The 25,709-nt window shown below is 49.2% G+C and overlaps 1 protein-coding gene across 1 annotated transcript in view; it reads left to right on the top strand.

Annotated features, from left to right (window-relative positions):
• GPT2 (glutamic--pyruvic transaminase 2) overlaps window positions 1-23,616 on the top strand; it is a 36,054-nt gene extending 12,438 nt beyond the window's left edge. The window contains exons 5-12 of the mRNA XM_055412849.2: window positions 1,939-2,072; window positions 4,195-4,438; window positions 11,026-11,105; window positions 12,636-12,772; window positions 17,112-17,286; window positions 18,753-18,908; window positions 19,908-20,020; window positions 21,167-23,616. Coding sequence (XP_055268824.1) covers window positions 1,939-2,072; window positions 4,195-4,438; window positions 11,026-11,105; window positions 12,636-12,772; window positions 17,112-17,286; window positions 18,753-18,908; window positions 19,908-20,020; window positions 21,167-21,257 — 1,130 coding nt within the window. The 3' untranslated portion in view covers window positions 21,258-23,616. The remainder of the gene's footprint in view (window positions 1-1,938; window positions 2,073-4,194; window positions 4,439-11,025; window positions 11,106-12,635; window positions 12,773-17,111; window positions 17,287-18,752; window positions 18,909-19,907; window positions 20,021-21,166) is intronic.
• The last annotated feature ends 2,093 nt before the right edge of the window (window positions 23,617-25,709 follow it).

Here is a 25,709-nt window from a genome sequence, read left to right as displayed (position 1 = left end):
AAATGGTGTGTGCAAAGGCCCTGAGGCTTAAGAACTGAGTGTGACCGAGTGAAAGGGTTTGGCTGCGATGACACTGGGTGATGTGGCAGGTGTCGCCCGTCTGTGGACTGTGGGGGGCAGGTTGCCATCGGTTTCAGGGCAGAGTGTCCTACACAGGAGTGTGGGGGGCAGGCTAGCTGGGGGGAGGTGCTGCAGAGATGCACAGAAGAATAGGTGATGGTTCCTGCCTGCAGGTCAACATGGGGAGGCAAGGATTCATCTGTGCAAGGTAACTGGAGAAATCAGAAAGGCTGGGGTGAGGCCACTTCTCAGACTTCTTGGGAGAGTCTAGATCTGAGCTCTGAAGAATCAGGGTACTTCAGAACAAAACAGAAGATAGGAAGGCCTGTGGCCGGCAGGAATGGAGAGCTTGCTAGTGGGGAAAGGCCTGGGAATTCAGGGAAGCAGGTGAACTAGAGGCAGGAAGAAGAGGAGGCTTAACTGGTGTGGAAATGGCCAGGCCCCACGGAGTGGAGCAGAGGGCAGTGAAGTAAGGTGGAGGGAACTAGCGCAGGAAGCTTTCTGGGCATGGGGCCCAAGAAATATCAAGTAAGACATCCAGTGGAAGGATTCTCTAGCAGTGGCATCTGCAAATGCCCTCGAGTACCCACAAAGAACGTGACAGGACTCTCCTCTCCACCCAGATTTGGTGCGTGTTAGTGTTTGCCACCTGAACTTGCAGAGAAGTGGTGCGGCGCCCCCCGCCCTAGTTTACAGTGAGACCACGGGGATGGGCCAGCCCAGCGCTATACAGACTTGAACCCAGCACCTCCTGATGCTGCTGTTGCAGGCCTTACAAGGAAATTGACTGGTTTTCTTTAAATGTGATATAAAACTCAAATGGGATAAAAGAATATAGTGAAAGATCTGCCTCCCACTTCTGACCCCAAGCCTCCTGGTTCATGTCCCCAGAGAATTCACCTCACCAGTTTGAGTCTCCTTCTGGAGAGATTTTGTGCATGTGCAGGTACCTATTTTCAGTTTCTTTTCAAAAACGTAAGTAGTGGCCTGACATACTGAAAACATTGCTATGCCTACGGTAACTGAACGGATATTAATGTACAGCATCCGTGTGTGCAGACCTGTGTAACCAGACCATGACAGTGGACACTCTCAGCGCCACAAAAGGCTCCTGTGTGCCCCTGAGCCCAGAGTGGTCACCACTGTTTTTGAACTTCACTTTTAACTGGTGGTTTGGATTTGGCTCCTAACTGGCGGCCTGAGCATGCTGTTGCCATAGAATGAGGGTAGGTGCGTCATGCCCCGCAGCCCCAAAGAACCCGGGGTTAGTGCCTGTCAGGGCTCTGGATTCCTGGGATGGCAGGCGGTGCCATTTTGGGGTGACCCTTCTCTCAAGTTCTTTGGAACCATGTGTAGGCAACAGTGATAAAAGCATAGCCGTCCCAGCTGTAATGGTCCGTACCGTCATGAAGGCATGTGAATCCCAGTAGGGTGGGTAAAGCAGGTATGAGCACCATTTAACTGGTTAGAAGTCGGGGCCTGGAGTGATGCCTGAGGTATAAGTGGGTTCTCAGTAAATACTGGATGGATGAGTGGGCGGGTGGGTAGATGAACAGAAGGGCAGATGGGGGGTGAGTGGGTGGGCAGGTGAGTAGATGTGTGGATGAATGGATGGATATGGATGGGGAGCGGATGAGCGAATGGTTGGGTGAGTGGGCGGACACTTGGGTAGGTGGAGGGATGACAGGGTGGGTGGATGAAGCCCAGAGAGGTGGTTAAGCAGCTTGTCACAATTCCAGGACCTAGAGCAGTGGGAATAGGGCGCCACTGAGACTCCTTGACCGCCGCCACCCTCCCACCCCGTTAATTATATGGATGTCTCAGACAGTATGGAGCCAGGTCTTCCCTCTAGTTGTTGTCTCGCTTGCTGTCTTACAGGGTCTTACAGTGCTAGCCAGGGCGTCAACTGTATCCGTGAAGATGTAGCTGCCTACATCACCAGGAGAGATGGCGGTGTGCCCGCAGACCCGGATAACATTTACCTGACCACTGGAGCTAGTGACGGCATTTCTGTACGTGTCAGAGAGGCTCACTGTTGCTCGCCGTTCACCCGCATGAAGAACCGTCTTGCACGTTAGGGCCGATGCATGCGCCTGTGGGCTGCTGAAGGGGGACAGGCCTGGGCAGGGAGGTTGGCCGCCCCCTGCTCCTTGCTGTCTGCCCCAGCCTGGCAGCCTGCTGTCCTTGCCGCAGGACAGTCTTTGTGAACCTGGACACTCCTGCAGCCTTGGTTTCCCTCCTCCAGCTGGGAGGAGTCACGGGACACTCGAGGGTGTCCATCTTCCTGGCATTGTCAGCCTTTCTCTTACTCAGCACATGTGCTGTCTCTCCTCTGCCAGGCACTGTGCCAGGTGCTGGGAAGACCGTGGGAAACCAAACACACTTGATCTCTGCTTAGACATCACTACTGGATCTGACTAGCACTAACAGCACATAAATACATATCAGATCGTAAACTTTCATCAGTTTCTCTTCTGGATGAGGACAAAGTGTTAACAAAAGGGAGCGGCAGGAACTCTGACCTGGGGCTGGTGAGGGCAGGAAGGTTTCTCCAAGGAATGGCTGAGCAGATAGAGATCTGGAGACTGCGTAGATGTGAACTCAGGGAGGCAGGAGAGGGACAGATTCAGGGCAGAAGGTCAGCATATGCCCAGGCCTTGAGCTGGAAGGAGGCTGCATGTTTGGAAATGGAGCGTTGCAGGGGCAAGCACACATGGTGAGGGGCAGTTACCAGCAATGTGCTGGGAGGCAGGTTGGGCCTGAGTCCTGAAGTATTGTCCTAAGAGCCGTGGGAGCCACTGAAGCAGACGGAGGGTCATAATTAGATTTAGGTTCTTAAGCTTTAACTGTGGCAGGAGGGAGCATAGTAGATGTGAGAGTGTTTAGGAGACAAGAGACGAGGCGGCTTGGCTGGGCATCAGCTGTGGATGAGGTGAAGAGAGGCTGGTATCAAGGGGTCCACAGAAGGGGCTGACCCTGGGGTCTGAGCAACCTGCAGCCGCTCTTCCCTCGCAGCACCCTCCCCCGCACCCAGTCAGTGCTGAGGGCCATCCGCTCACTTGTCCTCTCTACTCAGGGAGCTTGTCCTTTCGGACCGTTCTTTTAATGTTATGTTTGTCTGTGTCTCTTGACCTCCAAGGCTCTTGTTTTGGATGTTTATTAAATGATTTCATCCTTTGCTGAAGTCTCTCAAGTACATTAAACTCTTCCTTGAGCCCGGGAGGAAACTGAGGCCCAGAGACCTTAGGTGGTCTGCCTACTGTTAAGAGCCTCTCGAGGCATTGGAGATTCTAGTGTTGGACTCAGGCCCCCAGCCATAGCATCTTCCACTGTATTCTGGCATCATGGTGCCTCTATTCCCAGAGAAGCCCAGGTATGGGTAGAGGTTCCAGAGGCGGGTGTCGGGAAGAGTCTTCACAATTTAGTGGAAAGAATCAAGCCATTACACTGGCATCGTTGTAGCAAGGACCTGAGCCTGAGAAAGGAGCTAAGTCTTCATGTAAGACTTAGAAGAGTAAAACTCACCCAGAAGAGTTTGGGCTTATTAATTCAGTGAATTATTGCCACCTCCACTAATGCCCCACAGGACTCCCCAGGCCTGATTTCTCAGGAATCCTATGAATTTAGAGCCCATTCAATTTTGGAAACAGCCGGGTTGAAGCGCCACCTGGTGGCAGAAGCTGGGTATTTTATCCCATTGTCACACTCCTTTGTTCACTGGTCTTTCCAAGTCTTGGGCTCTGATAAGTTAGTGACCAGATAGATTCTGGGCTCCACCCCAGATATAAAGAATGAGTTTCAGGGGTGAGGTCATAATAATTCTGAGACAGGTCTAGTTTTGGGGCTACTTCTTTAAGAGATCTCTTTAAAAAATACAAGCATCAAGTCTTTAGGTACCATGCATTGTGCTAAAAACTTTAAAACATTTTGCTTATTCCTCTTAGCAGACCTCATTTTACAGATGAGGAGAGGTAGACTCAGGGGAGTTCAGAAACCTCCATGGGGCTGCGCTGGAGGCTGGCACTGGGTGACTGGTGAAAGACGGGATTTGGGGTCTTCTGGCTTCTGCCGCTGTTCAGCCCTCGGAGGTGGAAAGTGGCAGGGGCCCTGTAAGACAAGACTTCTCTGTTGCAGACAATCCTGAAGATCCTGGTCTCCGGGGGTGGCAAGTCACGGACAGGCGTGATGATCCCCATCCCGCAGTACCCACTCTACTCAGCGGTCATCTCGGAACTCGATGCCATCCAGGTGAACTATTACCTGGATGAGGACAACTGCTGGGCCCTGAATGTGAACGAGCTCCGGCGGGCCGTGCAGCAGGCCAAAGAGCACTGTAACCCCAAGGTGCTATGCATCATCAACCCCGGGAACCCCACAGGTCTGTGCTTTACTTCCTCGCCAGTTTCTTGGGGAGCAGGGTGGCTGGTGTATTGGATGTCTGGACACTAAAGGGCTAAGAAATAATGAAGTCCTCTTTGCTTCCAGGTTCCCAATCCAACTCCAGATTTGCTAACCTAAAACCATAAAATTGGCCACCAGCCACCTTAGGAGGTGAGCAAATACAGGCCTTTTCCTGGGCAGGGTTGTATTGTCATTAAGACCAGTTCTTTTTCCTGTTCTTCCATGTACAAAGAACCTGCTCTTTGAGGTCACACACAAACCGTCACCATTAATTATAGGCCTAATTTTACCCTTACTCCTATTTGTTTTTCTGAACCAGTTTTTAGATTGCTGGTCTGTGCGTTTTTGTGTTTCTTTGACACAACATTGCTGTGTACTTTGAGGCCTGAAAAGGAAATGCCATATTTAAAACAAAAGCAAACCAAAAAAACCTGTTTCCAGAAGTTGGAAAGCACTCCTAATTTTGCATATTTTTCTTCACAAAAAAAAAATGCACAGTTCTGCCTGTTTTGATCTTTCCAGGCTGCTGGCTTCATGTGCCCCAGATGCTATTTGGATGCTGAGAACAAGGGCTCCTCTCTCTTCCTTTGTTGAGATAAACTGGGTCAGGGCCAAAGCATGGGGGAGTTGATTGTGGAATATGCTCCTTGGGAACATCAAATGATGCTTCAATCAGCTGAAAGCTCCACTTGAATTCCTGGGTGCAGAAAATGGGTGCAGCTGCTTGCTTGGTTTATTTACACCAACTGCTTGGGGGAAGGGATGAGGGACCTAACCGGGGTACTGTAGGAAAATGAGAGAGCTGGGTTCTCGATCCTGGCTGCACATTAGAATCAAAAAAGGAGCTTTAAAAAATGCCAAAGGCTAGGCCGCACCCCAGAATCTCTGGAGATGGGGCTCAGGCATCAATATTCTGTATAACTGAGGTTGAGAAACACTGCCCTAGGATGATGCTTCTAAAACTTCAGCTTATTAAAAACAAAACTGCTGGGCCCTACATCTAGATATTCTGATATAATTAGGTTGGAGTATAATTTGCATTTCTAACAAGCTCCTGGGTGATGCTAATGCTACTGGCCCCAAACCTGGAGTAGTAGGTCCTATATCTTAGGAAATACTCTGTACCTAGTTTATATCACAGACTTGGTAACTTCTTGACCAGAAGCTTACATAAATCTTCTGGCTGTCTGGGGAGAAGTAACTGCACCAGAGACTTTCCTGTTTGGGGTCAAAATGGGGGTCATGTGAGCATGATATTAATATAAGCAGTTTTTCAGTAGTCATGTTCGAATGTGAGAGTTGGACCATAAAGAAGGTTGAGCACTGAAGAATTGGTGTTTTTGAACTGTGCTGCTGGAGAAGACTCTTGAGAGTCCCTTGGACTGTAAGGAGATCAAATAAGTCAGTGCTAAAGGAAATCATAGAACCGATTAACTTCGGCTTCTTCAGCATTACTGGTTGGGGCATAGGCCTGGATTACTGTAATATTGAATGGTTTGCCTTGGAAACGAACAGAAATCATTCTGTCGTTTTTAAGATTGCATCCAAGTACTGCATTTTGGACTCTTTTGTTTACCATGATGGCTACTCCATTTCTTCTAAGGGATTCCTGCCCACAGTAGTAGATATAATGGTCATCCGAGTTAAATTCACCCATTCCAGTCCATTTTAATTCACTGATTCCTAGAATGTCTATGTTCACTCTTGCCATCTCCTGTTTGACCACTTCCAATTTGCCTTGATTCATGGGCCTAACATTCCAGGTTCCTATGCAATATTGCTCTTTACATCACCGGACCTTGCTTCTATCACTGGTCACATCCACAACTGGGTATTGGTTTTGCTTTTGCTCCATCCCTTTATTCCTTCTAGAGTTACTTCTCCACTGATCTCCAATAGCATACTGGGCACCTACCGACCTGAGGAATTCCTCATTCAGTATCCTATCATTTTGCCCTTTGATACTGTTCATGGGGTTCTCAAGGCAAGTATACTGAAGTGGTTTGCCATTCCCTTCTCCAGTGGACCATATTCGGCTGTGGTCCATGTGATCAGATCGGCTAATTTCCTGTGATTATGATTTCAGTTTGTCTGCCCTCTGATGCCCCCTCACAATACCTACCGTCTTATTTGGGTTTCTCTTACCTTGGTCGTGGAAAATCTCTTCACAGACGCTCCAGCAAAGTGCAGCCGCTGTACCTTACCAATAAACTGTGGAACATTCTCAAAGAGATGGGAATCCCAGACCACCTGACCTGCCTCTTGAGAAACCTGTATGCAGGTCAGGAAGCAACAGTTAGAACTGGACATGGAACAACAGACTGGTTCCAAATAGGAAAAGGAGTACGTCAAGGTTGTATATTGTCACCTTGCTTATTTAACTTATATGCAGAGTACATCATGAGGAACGCTGGGCTGGAAAAAGCACAAGCTGGAATCAAGATTGCTGGGAGAAATATCAATAACCTCAGACATGTAGATGACACTACCCTTATGGCACAAAGTGAAGAGGAACTCAAAAACCTCTTGATGAAAGTGAAAGAGGAGAGTGAAAAGGTTGGCTTGAAGCTCAACATTCAGAAAACAAAGATCATGGCATCTGGTCCCATCACTTCATGGGAAATAGATGGAAAAACAGTGGAAACAGTGTCAGACTTTATTTTGGGGGGCTCCAAAATCACTGCAGATGCTGATTGCAGCCATGAAATTAAAAGACACTTGCTCCTTGGAAGGAAAGTTATGACCAACCTTGATAGTATATTAAAAAGCAGAGACATTACTTTGCCAATCAAGGTCCGTCTAGTCAAGGCAATGGTTTTTCCCGTGGTCATGTATGGATGTGAGAGTTGGACTGTGAAGAAAGCTGATCGCTGAAGAATCGATGCTTTTGAACTGTGGTGTTGGAGAAGACTCTTGAGAGTCCCTTATACTGCAAGGAGATCCAACCAGTCCATTCTAAAGGAGATCAATCCTGGGTGTTCATTGGAGGGACTGATACTAAAGCTGAAACTGCAATACTTTGGTCACCTCATGCGACGAGTTGACTCACTGGAAAAGACTCTGATGCTGGGAAAGGTTGGGGGCGGGAGGAGAAGGGGATGATGGAGAATGAGATGGCTGGATGGCATCACCGACTTTGTGGACATGAGTTTGAGTGAACTCCGGGAGTTGGTGATGGACAGGGAGGCCTGGCGTGCTGTGATTCATGGGGTCGCGGAGAGTCGGACACGACTGAGCGACTGAGCTGAACTGAACTGAAAGGAAATCAACCCTAAATATTCATTGGAAGCTGATGCTGAACCTCCAATAATCTGGCCACTTGATGTGAAGAGCCGACTCATTGGAAAAGACCCTGATGCTGGGAAGGATCCAGGGCAGAAGAAGGGGGCAACAGAGAAAGAGAGTATGAGACGGTTGGATGGCATCACTGAATCTATGGACATGAATTTGAGCAAACTCTGGGAGATAGTGAAGAACAGGGAAGCCTGGTGTGTTGCAGTCCATGGGGTTGCACGGAGTCGAACAAGACTACTGACTGAACTACAAGAAGTGGTTTTTCTAAAAAATCAAGTTACGAGCAGGCTCAGGCTAGCTTTGCTCTCTGAGGTCTTTTTTTAGTTTCTGGTTGTGATACGTAGCTGTAGGATCTTAGTTCTCTGACCACGGATTGAACTCGGACCCCAGCAGTGAAAGCATCAAGTCTTAACCATTGGACCACCAGGCAGTTCCCCTCTGGGGTCTTAGTGTGTGAAAAGCAGCTGTTGGAAGATGAAGGATGGAAAATAGAGACCTACCTGTGATGACCATGTATCTCGTCTGGACCACACACTGTGACCACTTTGTCTGAAAGGTGTCGAAATGGAGTGGAATATTTGGCTAACAGGGCTCTTTGGGATTCGAGACAGAAACTCGCCTTGAGGCTTGAAGGGAGTGGACCTGTGAAGTCCAGGGTAAGGCAGCACGCTTGAATCAACATCGTTGTCATGGGAACCCCAGGCCATGACCCAGCTCTGCTCTGGGCTGGAATCCTCCTCAGGAAGCACCTGTCCTGGGAGTGGCCTTCCGCAGGTCCAGTCAGTGCCCAGCAGCTGAGCGTCCTCCACGGGGAGCCTCGGCCCTGGTTTCAGCCGAAGCCCCAGGCCAGAGTCTGTTGGCCCACACTGGGACACCTGCCCGTGCCTGACCTAGTTAAATCACTGAGGCTGATCGGCTGGGTCTGTGTCCCTGGTGGAGTTTAAAGAGAGGGAGTTCCCCTAGGACAGCTGCGTGCTGTTGCTCAGAGGAGGGCAGGACGCTGGGCTGGTGCAAGCAACAGGTATCCCCATTAGTGTGTGGGACATTCCCTTGGCCCGGGCTCTGGCAAGGGGCACTTGGAAGACCCCTCCCCAGCCTTTGGGGCCTCTAGCAGAGCTGCCTCTTCTCTGCGGTGCGTGCATGTCTCCCCCTGCTGGGCACAGTCATGCCCTGCCCTCTGGAGATTGTGCGGCTCCGCCAGCTCCACAAGCCTGTTCTGAGTGACTCCTTCATCCCGGGCACTGGAGAGAAATAAGCTGTGTCCTTGTCCCACTGCTGCTGCTAAGTCGGCTCAGTCGTGTCCGACTCTACGCGACCCCGTAGACGGCAGCCCACCAGGCTCCCCCATCCCTGGGATTCTCCAGGCAAGAACACTGGAGTGGGTTGCCATTTCCTTCATTTTGCATCAATCACATGGGGGATTATTTGTGCACAGCAGCTCTCCTTTCCTTTCCTGAACTGCGGGCTTCCTGAGGTCAGCCCTTGCCCACCCCCCGGCATTATGGAGAAGACTCTTGAGAGTCACTTGAACTGCAAGGAGATCAAACCAGTCAATCCCAAAGGAAATCAGTCCTGAATATTCATTGGAAGGACTGATGCTGAAGCTGAAACTCCAATACTATGGCCACCTGATGCAAAGAACGGACTCCCTGGAAAAGACCCTGATGCTGGGAAAAATTGAAGGTGGGAGGAGAAGGGGATGACAGAGGATGAGATGGTTGGATGGCATCACCGACTTGATGGACATGAGTTTGAGCAAGCTCTGGGAGTTGGTGATGGACAGGGAAGCCTGGTGTGCTGCAGTCCATGGGGTTGTAAAGAGTCGGACACAACTGAGTGACTGAACTAAACTGGCATTATGTACCCTGCTCACACCTTTGATACTCTGGGTGCTCACACCTTTGCTTGTATTCTAACAGGGTACACTTCATGGCATCGCATCCCTGGGAGGGACGACCAGGAGCATGTGGTAGGCAGGACAGGCTGCCAGGGTGGACAGCCCCTATCCGTCTATGGGAACAGCAGCTGGTTACTTGTAGCATCCAGGGGTGCTGCCCTTCCTAATTCCCAGAGCGTGAGCTGGCTTCATAGAAAGCCTGCTTGGCCCTTGTTTGGCAGGAACAGGTTGGTCCCTTAGTAAAGGAACTGGTTTCTTGCTTAGATAGTTTAAGTCTGAAATCCTGGCTGAATCATACCATGCTCTTATAAGATACATCAATATATTTTTCTAAGACTTAGTCTTGTTATTCTTACATGGACAAGGATATGGTTATTTTTATTTTTGACAAAAAGGTAATATACTCTCACTCTGCATACTGCTTTGTGTGAAGATGTATTTACATATGTCAGTAACACGTGTGCATATGTAGATAATATACATACATGTAACACCCGTAGGTGCACGTTTATGTCTTCTGTGAGCATCAGCAGGCCTGCCTAGTACTTTTCTAGAAGCTGTGTGAGCAAGTCCAGCATCCCAGGGCCACATCATCGTGGGCCTCGGGAAATCTGGGAGAGTATTCCTTTCTACCTTGTGTTTGTTCCTTTCCCCGCTGAAACCCGCCCTATTTCCTATGAGCTGATGGGTGAATATTTTGCTGCCGGCACTCATCTCTCTAAGGTGAATGAAGTGATGAGTCCAGCCCTGAAGGGAGACCCTGGCAGGGACACCGTGGGTGCCTGCCAGCGTCCTCAGCAGGCATAGCTCCCACATGGTCACTGGAGAAGCCAGAGCTGGTAGGCAGGCTCATTCATTCATTTAGAACTTCTTGCACTGAGCTTGCCAGGGAGGGCACTGCTGGGTGCCGGCTTTGAGGGTCGGTGCTGGGCCAGACATTGTCCCTGCCTCACGGAGCTTGCGTGGGGAGAAGGTGTGGGAAGTGCGCTTCTGATGGTGTGGCTGCTGTAGGGTAAGGAGGGGCGCAGGGCTGAATGATTTAAGTCCTTCAGTTTTATTTTCCTGCTGTTTATGATCCGTCCATGTCTTCTTGTCCTCCAGCACAGAATAATACCCGTATACCCTCCTCCCCGCTCCACACACATACCTCTGAGAAGAATAACAAGAAAGCTGGGTGTGAAACACCACTCCCTACACATACCTGGCTTAAGTGAGTCAGAGGGAGGGAGCTGACCCTAGGGGCTCCCTGGAGGCTGACAGCAGCTAGGGAGGGTGGTCCTGTAAGATCAAGAGGGAACACAGACATCTGTGTGATTCTGGTTGGAATTCTCACCATGACAATCTACCTTCTGCTTTTGTTTGGGACATTGTAGGTCAGGTGCAGAGCAGAAAATGCATAGAAGATGTGATTCACTTTGCCTGGGAGGAGAAGCTCTTTCTTCTGGCTGATGAGGTAAGAGCAGCCTGGGCTCTCAGAGGTGAGGGTGTGGCTTTCTCTTCTGGGGGAGGGAGCCAGGTCTGTTGTTCTATAGACAAGAGAACTTTCTAGATATCGGAGGAGAGATTTCTAACAACGTTGAGGATGTTCAGTGTTAAACAACCTGTGAGACTGTGATCAAAATCATCCCATATTGGTTTGGAACCTTGGTTATAAGTTTCAAAAATCTAACCCAGACTATTTTAAACTTAACACGGTGGTGGGGTCTCAGGAGTAGGGCTGGTTTCAGGGACTCAAATCATATCTTCCAGCTCCTCTCATTCCATCCTGCTGCCTTGGGTTCAAACACGGGCCTGCTATCTTCCTAGCCTAGAAAGAGAGCTTTTCTTCCTGGTCATTCCAACAAAGCTCAGAATTGAGCTTCACTGGTGCAGTTTAGGTCAAACACCCATCACTGAACTGGTTATCCTGGCCCAGTGGTTGTAGTATGCAGACTGACCAGCCCCTAGGCAAGGGTTGGGGGCTCTCCGCCATGCCCCCAAACCTGCAGATAGAGAGCTGGGGAGGATGTTCCTTGAAGCAAATCAAGGGCCCCTTTCTCAAGAAGGGAGAGTGGGTGCTGGGTGGACTGAATGCCGTGTCCTATGAGGAGGGGAATCTTATCAACCCCAGAATCGCTGCTTCCTGAACCCTAGATCTGGAGACAAACCTGCCCATTCTTTTCCTGCTTTGTAGAAGAAAGAAATTAAATCCTATTTTCACTTCTTCATTTCTGCATGATTTCTGGTTAGTCATAGCTTCTAGCACATGAGCTTCATTTCTTTGCTCCTTAGCACCATCCCCACCCCCACCCCCCGACACACAGAGGTTATCCACCAAATCACTGCTGTGATTAATAGCGGAGAGACTTAAATCTTCATTTCTAAAGGAAAGAAGGGGCAGTAGAGTGACCTGGTGCATGAACCTCTTCCCTCAGGGTCTGGGAAGCGAGGAGGGTGAGCGGGAGAAGGGAGAGGCCATGAAGGAGTTGGGGAGGGGAGGAGGCGCTGTCTGGCTTGTTGGAGGTGGGGCTGGCCTGCCCTCCTGCTGACTCAGAGAGCCTCGGTTTCCCTGATCTCCAAACTGGGCATGGGAAGTTCATCTCCAAGGGCAGATGGAGCGCTTGCCTGCTAGACTGTGTAGATGGGGAGGGACAAGAGGTGTAGGCGCTGCTCAGTCCAGGGAGGAGAGAATGACGGTGATGGTGGCTGGAAAGCTGGGTGAGTGCCGTGAAGTGCTGAGGAGCACGGTTAGCTCTTCAGACGGGAGGTCAGAGGACAGGTCCACGAACTGCTTTCACCACTCATCTTATTGACGGCGTGAGCATCACTCTCTGGGAGGAAAGCCTGCTCCCGCCAGCCGGGTGTTCCCTTGGGCACAGCTTCACAGCAGGCAGCCCTGGCTGCAGGTTGTCCCAGAGCCACTGTGCCCTCGCTTGGCCACAGCCCTGGTGGCTCAGCTTCTGGGGCACTTGGCTGACTGTCTCTGTCCTGTCCCCTCCTGCAGGTATACCAGGACAACGTGTACTCCCCGGACTGCAAATTCCACTCCTTTAAGAAGGTGCTTTATGAGATGGGGCCTGAGTATTCCAGCAACGTGGAGCTCGCTTCCTTCCATTCCACCTCCAAGGGCTACATGGGCGAGTACGTGTGCCCCCGCCCCCACTGCTCCTGGGCTGCCTGGTCCCACTGCTTCTCCACCCTGCCCCGCCTCAACCTCCTGGACAGAGGTGGCTACTCTCATCTACAGCCTCTGCTGATCTGAGAGGCAGGAGGAGACAGGCCATCCCCTGTGCAAGGGCTCGTGTAAAATAAGGCTGTGAGGGAAATGAATACAGGACCGACAGCAGCTTCCAACCCTAGTGTTTCCTGGCAGTCTTGTCACTATTGCTCTGATACTTGACTGAAATTTCAGGGCCAGGCATGGCAGGTTGAGTGGACAAATGCTGTCAGGCCAGCGGTTGAGCTCTGTGTGCAGGAGCTCTGTGTACACCCTGCCTGAGAACCCTGTGACCTGTGTCAGCTTCAACCCTGAATTCATTTATTCAGCCAGTATTTATTAAGCATCTGCTATGAGTCCAGAAGCTCAGCAAAGAGGTTACAACAGTGAGCAAACCACAGCCATTCTGCCCTCACAGAGTCATGCTCTAGTGAGGTCAGAGGCAATAGACAAATGAACATTATGTGTCAAGGACGGAAATAATCAGAGAAGAGGTAGAAATGCAGAGAGGTGGCATCTGGTCACTAAAGAGTTGGACCCAGGGAGGGGAGGTGGGGCGCTTTGCAGATGTCTGAGGAAACAGCTTCTGCAAAGGCCCTGAGGTGGAAGGAGCAGCTGTTCGAGGAGCAGCAAGGAGCCTAGAAAAGGGTGAGAGGGAAAGTGGCAGCAGTTGAGACCAAAAAGTCACAGGAGGCTGGATCACCTGGGCTACTTAGGTTATCTTTTATTCAAAATGAGGTGGGAGCCCTTACAGGGTTTGCACAGAGGTGTGACTTCTCCTGGTTGCCGCATGATGGGGGCAGGGAAAGAAGCGAACACTGAAGTCAGGAGGCTGTTACAGTCCAGGGGAGATTCTGGGGGCCAGGGTAAAGGTGGGAAGATGTTGGATCCTGGGTATGTGTGAAGATGAAGTTGATGGGTGGTGTTTGATGGAAAGGAGGATGTGAGAGAGAAGTCAAGGATGACTCCCAAGTTTTTTGTTCAAACAACAGGAAGCATAGAGTTGCCCTCGATAGATGAGGATGTCTGTGGGTGAAGCGGGTTCAGGGGGGAGTTTGGAAGTTGGTTTTAGATGTGTAAAATTTGCAGATGCCTGTTGGATGTCCAGATGGAGATGGATATATGAGTCTGTAGCCCAGGGCTGATATCCAGCTGGAGATTCAGGTTTGCGAGATGTCAATGTTTGAGTTAGGTCTCATTGGGAGGAGTATAGATAGAGAAGAGGTCCAGGCGTTTACAGCCAAGGACATTCATTCCCCAGCGTTGTGGGAGTTCTGCTGTGTGCCAGGTGTCAGGGTAAGGGAGAGGGTCTGGAGGCCAGTGTAACTATGAAGCTTCAGGAAATATATTGACCAGGTCAAGGGAGCTTCCCAGGTAGCGCTAGTGATAAAGAACCCCCCTGCCAGTACAGGAGACGTAAGAGACACGGGTTCGATCCCTGGGTCAGGAAGATCCCCAGGAGGAGGAAATGGCAACCCACTCCAGTATTCTTGCCTGCAGAATCCCATGGACGGAGGAGCCTGCTGGTCTACAGTCCATAGCGTTGCAAAGAGTCAGACACGACTGAAGTGACTTAGCACACACACGCGGGCAAGGGAGCTGTCCCCTTGGGATGGCTGCCCAGCTATTCTTGGCTGTATTTGTTGTGTGCAGGAGGTGATTTATGCTGTTCACTCTGGCTTACCCTGGTAGCTGTGGTGCCTCCTTGCTAAACTTTCATGTGTTGTATGCTGCTTTTCTTAAACAAATACGTTCTCTATTAACTCATTTTTCAAACTCAAGTGTGTTTATTACATACCCACCCATCTCTCCATCTGTGTTATTGATTACCTTGGATATTGGTAACCTGAGTTGGTATCCTGTTGCCCTTAGATCCTGATTACCTCGGATTAGACTGATTTACCCAATTTGATTTTCTACTCATCAGCAGAGGGTAAAGGAGAAAGATTCTTCTTTCAACTTCTGTTATGAAAAACCCTTCCAAGAGGCCAGAATTTATCTTCCTGCCTTGGAAAGGCCAGGTGATGGATCAGATGGGGATCTGTCTTTGCCAGTTCATTCTACAGCCTGATCCCAAAAGTGTTTTATTGAGTTCTCATCATATCAGGTGGTCTGAGGTTGGGTGGGTGTGGTGCATATACAGAAGAAGGTAGGAGCTGATGCCATTATTTCTGTGGTCATTAGTCTGAATGTTATCAGTCACAGTCCAGAGAAGGAAGCGTGGCTAATGGAGCTGATTTGGTTCTGAAAGTTGTTTTTTGTTGGTTTTTTTTTTTTTTTAATGATTTCAGCTTATTTTCATGAAATTTGACTCTGTATCAGTCAGGATCCTTTTGGCAATAAGTAACAGAAACTCAACATGAAAAAGGGTTTAAAAAGAACACATACAAAGTGAAGTCAGTCAGAAAGAGAAAAACAGATATTGAATACTTACATGTGTGTATGGAATCTAGAAAGACGGTACTGATGAACCTTTCTGCGGAGCACACAGACATTGAGAACAGACTTAGGGACACAGCTCAGGGTCGGGGGGAAGAAAGAAGAGGTGGGATGTGTGGAGAGAGTAACATGGAAACATACTTACCGTATGTAAAGTAGATAACCAATGGGGATTTGCTGTATGACTCGAGGAACTCAAGCCGGGGCCTGGTGACAACCTGGAGGGGTGGAGGGGGGAGAGATGTTCAAGTGGAAGGGGACATGGGTAGACCTATGGCAGATTCACGTTACTGTTTGGTAGAAACCAGCACAGTACTGTCAAGCAATTATCCTTCAATTAAAAATAAACAAATTTTTAAAAATCCATGTCAGTAAAAAGTCAAGGAGTAACGTTGAATCAGGGGGCTTCAAAATGTCAGTGGGTCTCTTTCTCTGCTCCTGGCTTTGTCCTGTTTTCTTTCCCAGCTCTGCTTTCCTACCTCCCTCCCCGTTTTTTCTCTTTCTTTTTCCTTTTTTTTTTTTTTGACCACACCATGCAGCTTATGGGATCTCGTTCCCTGACCAGGAATTGAACGCGGGCCCTTGGCAGTCAAAGCGCAGAGTCCTAACCACTGAACTGCCAGGGAATTCCCTGCTCTGCTTTCCTTTGGATTGGCTTTGTGTTCAGGCATCAGAAAGTTGCAGCGAAATCTGCTCACATGCCCACTTCGTGAACCTGTGGAAGGGGTGCCTGGCCTGAATCACATGCCCCTTTGGAGCAGAGCTAGTATAATACTAGTTAGTGCTCAGGCTAAGCTGCTATAACCGAAAGGCCCCGAAGTACAGTGGCTCACTATAGAAGACTTATAGACCCAAAGTATAATGGCTCATTACAAAAAACTAGGAATAAAACCATCATATGACCCAGCAATCCCACTCCTGGGCATATACCCTGAGGAAACCAAAATTGAAAAAGATACATGTACCCCAATGTTCATTTCAGCACTGTTTACAATAACTAGAACATGGAAGCAACCTAGATGTCCATCAACTGATGAATGGATAAAGAAGCTGTGGTCCATAAGTACAATATTAGTCAGCCATAAAAAGGAATGCACTTGAGTCAGTTCTAATGAGGTGAGCAAACCTAGAGCCTATTATACAGAGCAAAGTAAGTCAGAAAGAGAAATGTGAATATCGCATACTGACACATATATATGGAATCCAGAAGGATGGTACTGATGAATTTATTTTCAGGGTGTCTTTGGAGAAACAGACACAGAGAACAGACCTGTGGACACGGTGGGAGGGGAGGAGGGAGAGGGTGAGATGTATGGAGAGAGTAACGTGGAAACTCACATTACCATATGTAAAATAGAGAGCCGACGGGAATTTGCTATGACTCAAACAGGGGCTCTGTGACAATCCAGAAGGGTGGAAGAAAAACAGTGGCTCAAACAAGGTGGAAGTGTGTCTCTGTGATAACAGTTCAGAGGCAGGGGGAGTCCGGGACTGGCTCTGCCCTACGAGGTCATTCAAAGATAGGCTACTGGGCTGGCTCTGTCTTCTCAACGTGTGGCATCATCTCTAGCACTGAGGCTGCTTGATTTGGCGTCTGCCTTTCTTAGGAAGTGGGAGAGAGGAAGGAGAGAGCATGCTTTTAAGGAAGCGATGTGGAATTTGCACATGTCACTTCTATTCCCTTTCCATTGGCAAGAATTTGGCCATACCTGGCAGCTCAGTGTTGGGCAAGGGTCTGGTTACAGGAGATTCTGGCCAACTGGGTGCATTTAGTCGAGGTCTGTCTGTGACTGGTGGGTCCTCTCTCCTGCTTCAACATCCTAGGTGTGGCTACAGAGGAGGCTACATGGAGGTGATCAACCTGCACCCTGAAATCAAGGGCCAGCTGGTAAAGCTGCTCTCGGTGCGTCTGTGCCCACCAGTGTCTGGGCAGGCTGCCATGGACATCGTTGTGAACCCCCCGGTGCCAGGAGAGGAATCCTTCGAGCAGTTCAGCCGGGTGAGTCAGCTGCGTCCCATGGCGTGTCTGCATCACTGCTGTGGCCAGCATTCACCATGTATAGTCTCCATGGCCTCTAGGGCACGCTGTGGTTCCACATGGCACCTGACCCACCCCAGTAAGGTGAAGGCTCAGGATGTAGCTAGGCTGTATTTGAAGTGGGATGACTGTGCAGTGTGGGTGTGGGCACCTCTTTCTCCTCCTCACCTGTGAGCACCGCGGATGGGCAGGAGCTCAGAGGGAATGGCCTCATGTCCTGAGAACACTGGGGGCAGAGAAGGGGGTGATGATTCTGTTACTAAAGTACAAGGGGGAAATGGATTAGCGTGCCACTGATTCTAGACCACAGACCTGCCTGTGGCTTAACCCGATGTCCTTGCTGCTTGCAGTGATGCAGACAGACCCTTTCAACTGCAGGTGACAAAAACCCAACTCTAACGAGTTTAAACACAAATGGAACTTATTGAAGAAGTCCGCTCCCAGCTGCTCTAGATTCACAATCTTTCTTTTTAAATTGTGGTAAATTACACAAAACATAAAATTTGCCACTTTGATCTTTTTTGACTGAACAGTTTAGTGAATAAAGTACATTCACCTTGTGCCACCATTGCCAGCCTCCATCTCCAGAACATTTTCCCAAACTGAAACTGTACCCATTAAACAATAACTCCTCCTTTGCCCCTTCCCCGGCCCCTGGTAACCTCTAATCTACTTTCTGTCTCTGTGAATATGACCGCTCTAGGTACCTCATATATAGCATTTATCTTGTGGCTGGTTTATTTCACTTGGCACCATGTCTTCAGTGTTTGTCCCTGTCATGGCGTGTGTCAGAATGTGCTTCCTTTTGAAGGCAGGGTGACGTTCCACTGTGTGTACGTGCTGTGTTCTGCTGATTCATTCATCCACAGGGCACACCGCTTCACCTCCCAGTCCAGCAGTCCTTGCACAAGTGTTGGGCTGCCTGCTCCAGCTTTGGACACGTGTCAAGCTCTCAGCCCATCACTGATGTGCTTTGCCTGGATTGTGTGCCCCAACACATCACATGGATTGGGGGAAGGGTAGCTCCCCAGAATCAAATGGTGGGGCTGTCTCCTAGAAGCATGTTCTAGGATGTTCCATCCAGGGCCAAGTTCGTTCAGGCTGATGGGGAGGGACTGGTTTTTCTTGTTTTCAGGAATGACGTCTTGGTACGAGAGTAGAACCCATGACACAAGCTACCTAGGACCTACTTGTGACTCATGTGCCCCTGCCCAGGGCCTATGGCAACCTCATGGGCTGAGTGTCTGTGGAGGACATTCTACAGAAGGACACATGTCTTGCCCGCCTCCCTGGTTTGCTGCTCAAGCACACGCCAGCTCGCCTTTCACCAGTCTGACCAGACCACCCTAGTTTGAAGGGATGGTTTTCAGTGTCTGGAGCCATGGTGTCTGGAGATGCTGACTCCTATGCTTTCTCTGTCTCCTCAGGAGAAAGAGTCCGTCTTGGGTAATTTGGCCAAAAAAGCTAAACTGACAGAAGACATGTTTAACCAAGTCCCAGGAATTCACTGCAACCCCTTGATGGGGGCCATGTACGCCTTTCCTCGAATCTTCATCCCTGCGAAAGCCATGGAGGCAGCTCAGGTCAGAGGTGCCGGGTTGGGCTGGCTCTCTCAGCAGGTTCACTTGGAACTCCTCCTTGCCTTGAGGAGCACAAGTGCTGGCCCTTGAGGCTCTGAACTTGGTGTATCCATTGGTCAGATGGTACTTAACATGTAAAGATGACAGGCTCCCAGAGACCCAGCCCTGCAGCAGCTGTGGTGATGGGGTGGGTGTGAGGTGAGACCCGGGTGTGATGTGATGCATTTAAAACTGAACAGACCCTGGAGAAGCATCAAGAACTGTCTCCTCCAGCTGGCCACCATACCCTACAGTAGGGCTTCTCAAACTTGAATGTGTACATGGATCACCTGAGGCCCTGTTCAGGTTCAGGAACCCAATTCTGGTTCAGGAAGTCTATGGAGAGGCCCAAGGTTCTGCATTCCCATTAAGTTCTCAGGTGGTGCCACTGACCCTGGTTTGAGGATCAAGGACCAGAGCCATATCTCTGAAAGTGTCCTCATACCCCCAACCTACCTTGTTAAACATTCAAGATCTGGCCCCATCCCTCAGCCTGTTGAATCAGAATCCCTGGTGTTGGAGCCCGAGAATCTATTTAAGAGGTGGCCTGGTTGTGCAAACTTAAGTGTGAGAAGCACCATCAGCAGGGCCCCTGAGAGGCTTGTTCCCAAGGCTCCCCTGGGCACAGAGCCCAGGGCCCTGGCGTGGTGTGTAGGAGGCCAAGGCCAATGCTTGGGGAGCTACTCTGTAGGGGTGGGGCACATAGGACTCAGGATGGCACTCCCTCGGGGACAGCAGAAGCCCCACAGCCCACAGCTGTCCCAAAGCTGGGTTCTTTGCTCCCGGCCCCAGCTGCCTGCGTACCCAGTGTCCTGCCTTGTTTCTCACAGAAAGAGAGGGCTGAGGGGCCCTGCCACGGGAAAGAACCCGCCATGTCAAGCATACCGGGCTTTGAGATTGTAATGGTGTGTCTGTGCAGTGTGAAACTGGGAATGACTCCTAAGTTCTGCCCCATTCCCGCAGGCCCATAAGATGGCGCCTGACATGTTCTACTGCATGAAGCTCCTGGAGGAGACAGGCATCTGTGTTGTGCCTGGCAGCGGCTTCGGGCAGAGGGAAGGCACCTACCACTTCAGGTACCACTTTCTCTGCACCAGGGGGTGGGTCCTGGTTTGTCTTGGGAAACTTGGGCTTCTTAACAGCAAGGCAACTTCAGAGACTGAGATGTGTGAGGCCCCTGTGCCCTCATCACACTCCCATTCTGTCCCGCCACAGAGATAGCCGAGACCCTGCACAGGGACTGAGGAAGACTGTGGGTGGACCCGAGGTCATCTCCCTGACCACTGTCTCCCCCTCCACTGCCTCCGTCTATCACATGCTATCTGCAGTGTTCCCAGTGCCATGCTTTCTTTTCTTCCCTTGTCCCTTTTCAACTCCATGGTTTATCAGTCTGCATCCAGAAGCTCAATAGCTTGTCCACTGATCCAAAAACCTGCTGAGATGTTGCCTCTGAGATATGGTGAAACTGCTGTGCTGTCTTTCACAGGCATGGGACTCTACCAGGCCAGCTGAACAGCTCAGCCAGGGCTTCCCACCAAGGCCAGTTCTGTTCTGAAAAGCCTCTCCAATGTTTCCTATAGCAGATGTCAAAAAAAGAAATGTCTTCGGCTTAGCACCTGGGGCCAAGTTTTGAGTCAGTGAAGGTCATGGGCAGTGCCCCCTCAATGGACAAATGTGTGTGGATAGCCTTTCCACCCTAGTTGGGTTCATCGTGGCAATTTGTGGCTCGCTCAAGAAGTGGTTACTTCTTGACAGCTGCCCTTAGGGATGGAAAGCAGGTTGACAGGATTGGAGGGAGGAGTTAGTTACCATGGCAACTTGGGAATGCCTACGGAGGGAAGTTGTGACTGGAAGTTCTCACTATGAGACTGATGGTGGAGATGGAAAAGGCTTGTCTAGCAAGAGTAGGGGCGGCTCCAGAGAAAAGTTCTGTGCACCTGTCAGAGTGTTGGGTGGGCCTCCTGTGATTATGGGTGGATGGTTAAGTAAGCTGAGACGCTGCCTTCATCTTACTGCATTTGTTCACATGTATGAGTTGGCTAAAAAAATACGTGAATGATGAAGGAAAGTGGTTCAACAGGTGCCAGGTGCTGTCCAGGGCCTGTCCCTCCCCAGGAAGCTTGCCTCCACAGCTGCAGGTAGAGGAGTGAGCTGCCAGAGTCACCCCTCTCCCCTTCTCCAGAGCTATTCGTGTCTGACTGTGTTATTCTCCTTCCTGACAGAATGACCATTCTTCCTCCGGTGGAGAAACTAAAGACAGTTCTACAGAAGGTGAAGGACTTTCACATAAAGTTCCTGGAGAAGTACGCGTGAAGACTTCTCGGGCCCCAGAGGGAGACCCGGCCCTCGGCCTGCCTCCGGATACGCCCATCCAGCCCAGCCCAGACTCGCCGCCCCCAGCGACTCCGCCTCAGGCCTTACGAAGGTCACTGGTCGCTTTCATTGTCATTTTGCCCCAGGAGACTTCTTTCTTTGTGCCTTGATGTTGGGAGCACCTCTCTTCTGAGCAAATGTGAATTGGGGATGCCTCAGAAGCCCTGTTTTTTTGATGCAGCCAAAGTAGAGGGGACTTGCTCAGCGTGTGTGGCAGCGTTCTCCGAATCTGTTGTTGTTGCTCATGGAAAGTTCATTTGGGGTTTAAAACAGCCTGGGTGTGTTGGGTGAGCTGCTTCAGGTTTGCAGAAACAAGGCATCAGGAAATGTATAACTTAACCACGATGAGGACTGGAAATTCCAAACTCACCGTTGTGATCTGTGAAATAAAAAAACCCTTAGCGGTGTGAAAATCTTCCTTCAAACAGGAGAGCCTGGAGTCCACTGGAGGCCCAGAGAGGGCCCATCCTTCTGACCTGGAGGCAGGCATCCTGCTCTCAGACAAGAGTGGTGAGGGCAGCAGCACAAGGATGCCAGGCTAGGGAGTGGTGGGTGTGGGGATTATGGCCAAGGCCAGAAGGTCCTGCAGGGGAGTGGTGGGTGTGAGCCAGGCTCCAAGTTGAACAAGGCCTCCATCTGGGAGCACACAGCAGGTAGTGAGGACTCTGCCCACAGGGGGGCTGCAGGTGAAGGGTTCTCTTGAGCTTTCTTAGGCTGGGACACCCATCCTGAGGTCTCCCTGAGCTCCAGGGGCACGGGATTCATCAGCCCAGCCATATCTCAGTCGTGGGGGATTCTGCCTGATAGTGTGTGGATCTACCCCACTGTTAGCCAACAGCCAGCCTCCCCCAAGGGCTTCAGGGAGCTTTTAGGCAATAGTAGAACAAGGAAACTCTGAAAATGTCCTAGTGTAGAACAAGGAAACTCTGAAAATGTCCTAGTGAAGGAGGGTATCCTTAGGGACGTGAAGACAGTTAAACCACATCCCCCTGCTGTAGTGTTTGTTGTTTGGACCAAGTGGAATTTGGCCCATATCCTAGCTCTTAATTGGTCCAAGTGCCTGGTAGCATGGCTGCTCTGGATATGTGATCTGATTCAAAGTTTATAAAAGTGTTCTATAAGCAAAGTGTTTGCCTCCACATCTATTGCTGGCTCCCCTCACAGGCTCTGTCCACTGTCCCGTAGCATCAGTCATCTTTTGGGGTTAGGGGTGGGGGATCATCCCCCAAGCCTGCAGCTTCCCTGCCATGAGCAAACCTGGGTGGGGGTCCTGACCCACACTCCTCAGAAGTAGGCACTACAGGCCACAGCAGGCTTATGCCCTCTTCTCCTTCTCTAGGCCATACCTGATGGGCTTCCCTGAGAAGCGAAGGCCAGCTTAGGAGTCAGGGGATCCAGCAAGTCCTAAAGTGGAATTGAAGGGAGAAATCTGAAGAGGCTAAAGAAGTGAACTTTGAAAGCAGCCTCCCGTAATCCCCACGCCAGGTCCATGCACGGGATGCAATAGGAAACTTCAGACTGCCCCTGTCCACTAGCATCATAGTCCCTATGAAGAAAGTAGCCACAATCTCAAATAACAAAGGGAATGTTTTAGAACTTTTTCTTCCTTAAAACTTCGAGAAAGTTGCACTTGCGCTTGTTGATGGTATATAAGCCAGGATGTATCCCAGAGTTTGAGATTTCTGGTGGAAAGGTTAAATAGTAGAAGCTAGTATATTTTCTATATTTTTGTAACAATTGCTTTTTTCATGGGGGGAGTTGGGGTTAGTATTTGTAGTTTTAACAAGTCCAGTAGTTTTTTTAAATGAATCTCTTCAGATTATAAGTAACCCCTAAAAACTTTGCAACGTTTACATGATTTTTTAAAAAAGATGCCATATACATTTGGTTTGCTTTTAAAAATAAGTAAATACTTAATAAGGTCAGCTAGCTGGTTTAGGAGGTTAACTTGATTCAGGTAGAAACTCTGATCATGATAGATTTGATTTTCTGCAGATTGTGGTGTCTTGTTTGGGCACCACCAGAGTAAGCTGTTTGTCGTTTGAGGTTGCACTTTAAATCTATACCTGTAAAGTTTTCTGCTGTTCATCTCGGTCTGCACGGGAGTTGGGGGGATGCTGGGTTATACTGTGGTGGTCCATCACCTTGCACCTTGTAGCCAGACTGGTTGTCCCCATGTTTGTGAGTTTGCAGGAAGAGTTTTCCAGTCTGGATTCTCATAGGCATCTCCCGACAAAGGTACTTGATGATAGCTCTGGTGGAAATTTCTAAACAATAAAATACATGTCTAAAATGGTGACTGTGTTTAACTTTCTTTGTGTTTTGAATATCAAATGGACGTCACTCATTGTACGCCTTCATTCTTATGTCCTAAGTCACAGCCATCGTTTCCGTTTCCTCTTGGTGTCAACCCTAAGAACTCTGGGCTGCTTTCTATTGCTTATGTATTCTTTTAAAATAGAATGCTATTCAAATGAAAACAGACCTTGATTTTCTCTGGGAGTGAAACGAACTAGCAGCAACTTGGCAGTGGGCAGAGGGGCCCAGGCAGGCAGGGGGAGCTGGAGAAGCAGCCCTGAGGCCAGGGGGTAAGGAGCCAGCTGCCCAGACAAGGGGTTTCATTCATTGCCCCAGACTTTCCCAGACCCATGTCAATTTTAATGTGTGGTTCTGGAATTCAAAACTTTATTTTTCACTTAAAACTGAAACTTCTTTTTTATAGAAAGTCTAGAAATATATATGTGTCTTAAAAAGTAAGATTCTTTCAGGTGGAAGGCTTGGAAATTTACTGAAAGTAGCTTAAGCAGAAGAGAATTTATTATGTCATGTAAAAGGAATTTATTGAAATCATGGAGGGATGCTGACTTTAGTTTTGATGTACACTGTTAAGTGCAAAGCCTGCCTGCCTGTCCAACTATATTGAAAAATCTCATAGAACGGCTCTGCCTTGGTCCACATGCCCTTCCCCGAACAGTAGCTGTGGCCTTTGAGAATAGAGTGTTTTGGCTGGCCCTGTGTATGAGCAGAGGTAGAGAAGGGCCTAGAATTGCCAGCCCCATGAGGGCCTTTGGAGGAGAAGCTGTTCCCCATAAGAATGAGGGATGGAGGTGATGCTTCACCCACAAACCTCATTTGGAAGAGGTGTGTTCAAGGCAGGTTGAAAGTCATTACTAGTTGATAACACAGGGGACTGAGATGCTCCGCACACACACACTGTGCTTGTATACATACCCCGGGAAGTGTACATCTTGTCTGGTGAGCAAACTTTGTGTGGTGTATTATGTAAAGGGTTTATTAAATAGACAAAGATTGGGAGATACAGTTATTCTAGATCAGTAGTTCCCTTGTCACTGGGGACTGGTTTTGTGAAAGATGTTTTCCACGGATGTGTGGTCGGGGAGGGAAAGTTCAAGCTGTAATGCAAGAGATGCTGGGGATGGATGGTTCAGGTTATAGATAATACAAGCTGTGGGGAGTGGCAGATGAAACTTCCATCCCTCACCCACCACTCACCTGCTGTGTGACCCGAGTTCCTAACAGGTTGGGGGGCTGGGGACCCCTGCTCTAAATTGTTTTTGCTATAGTGTTTGCTCTAACCACATCTAGAAAGCTTTTGAATGTTTGATCAGGACCTAGCATAAGCCCACATACTGCTAAGGAATGGGGAATCAGAAGCTAATAAGAGGTGGTCACTGTCCTCAAAAAACCTATGGATGGAATGGCCACCAGATGGTTCATTGCTCAAATCCCATCCACCTAGTGGTGCTGGGCTTAATAGAAGTATATGGGTGAAGCATAGGAGGGAGAGGCTGATTCTGTTCTCTACTGAGTTGGGGTGCCTCTCCCCACCTCTGCTCTTTCCACAATGCCTTCTGAGGTCTTGCTTTTAGCCTTCATCCTGCCACCGAGCCAGGAGACTCCTCAAGAAAAAGGAAAAGATGAAACTTACTGCTAGGTACCCATCCAGTTCTCTTCCTTAAGAGGCACAGGTCAGCTAGAGTTTCCTATTGAGATTTCATTCTCCTACTGAAAAAAAGTAAGAGACACCCACATACCTATGGTCAATTAATCTATGACAAAAGGGCAAGAATGTACAGTGAAGAAAAGACAGTCACTTCAATAAGTGATGCAGGAGAAAACATAAAACAGCAAGATTAGAACATTTCCTCCTTCACACCATATACAAAGTTAAACTCAAAATGAATTAAAAACATAAATGTAAAACCCGAAACCATAAAACTCCTAGAAGAGAACATAGGCAGTACGTTCTTTGACATAAATTATAGCAATATTTTTTTGGATCTGTCTCCCAGAGGAAAATAAATAGGCCTTAATTAAACTTCAAAGATTTTGCACAGCAAAGGAAACCTTTGACAAAATGAAAAGACAACC

The sequence above is a fragment of the Moschus berezovskii genome, chromosome 22 (genome assembly GCF_049115385.1).
Source record: "Moschus berezovskii isolate FMDL1 chromosome 22, NW_MosBer_1.0, whole genome shotgun sequence".
NCBI lineage: Eukaryota > Metazoa > Chordata > Mammalia > Artiodactyla > Moschidae > Moschus > Moschus berezovskii.
Note: the sequence above shows the minus strand (reverse complement) of the source record. Positions and strands in the feature narration are given on the sequence as shown.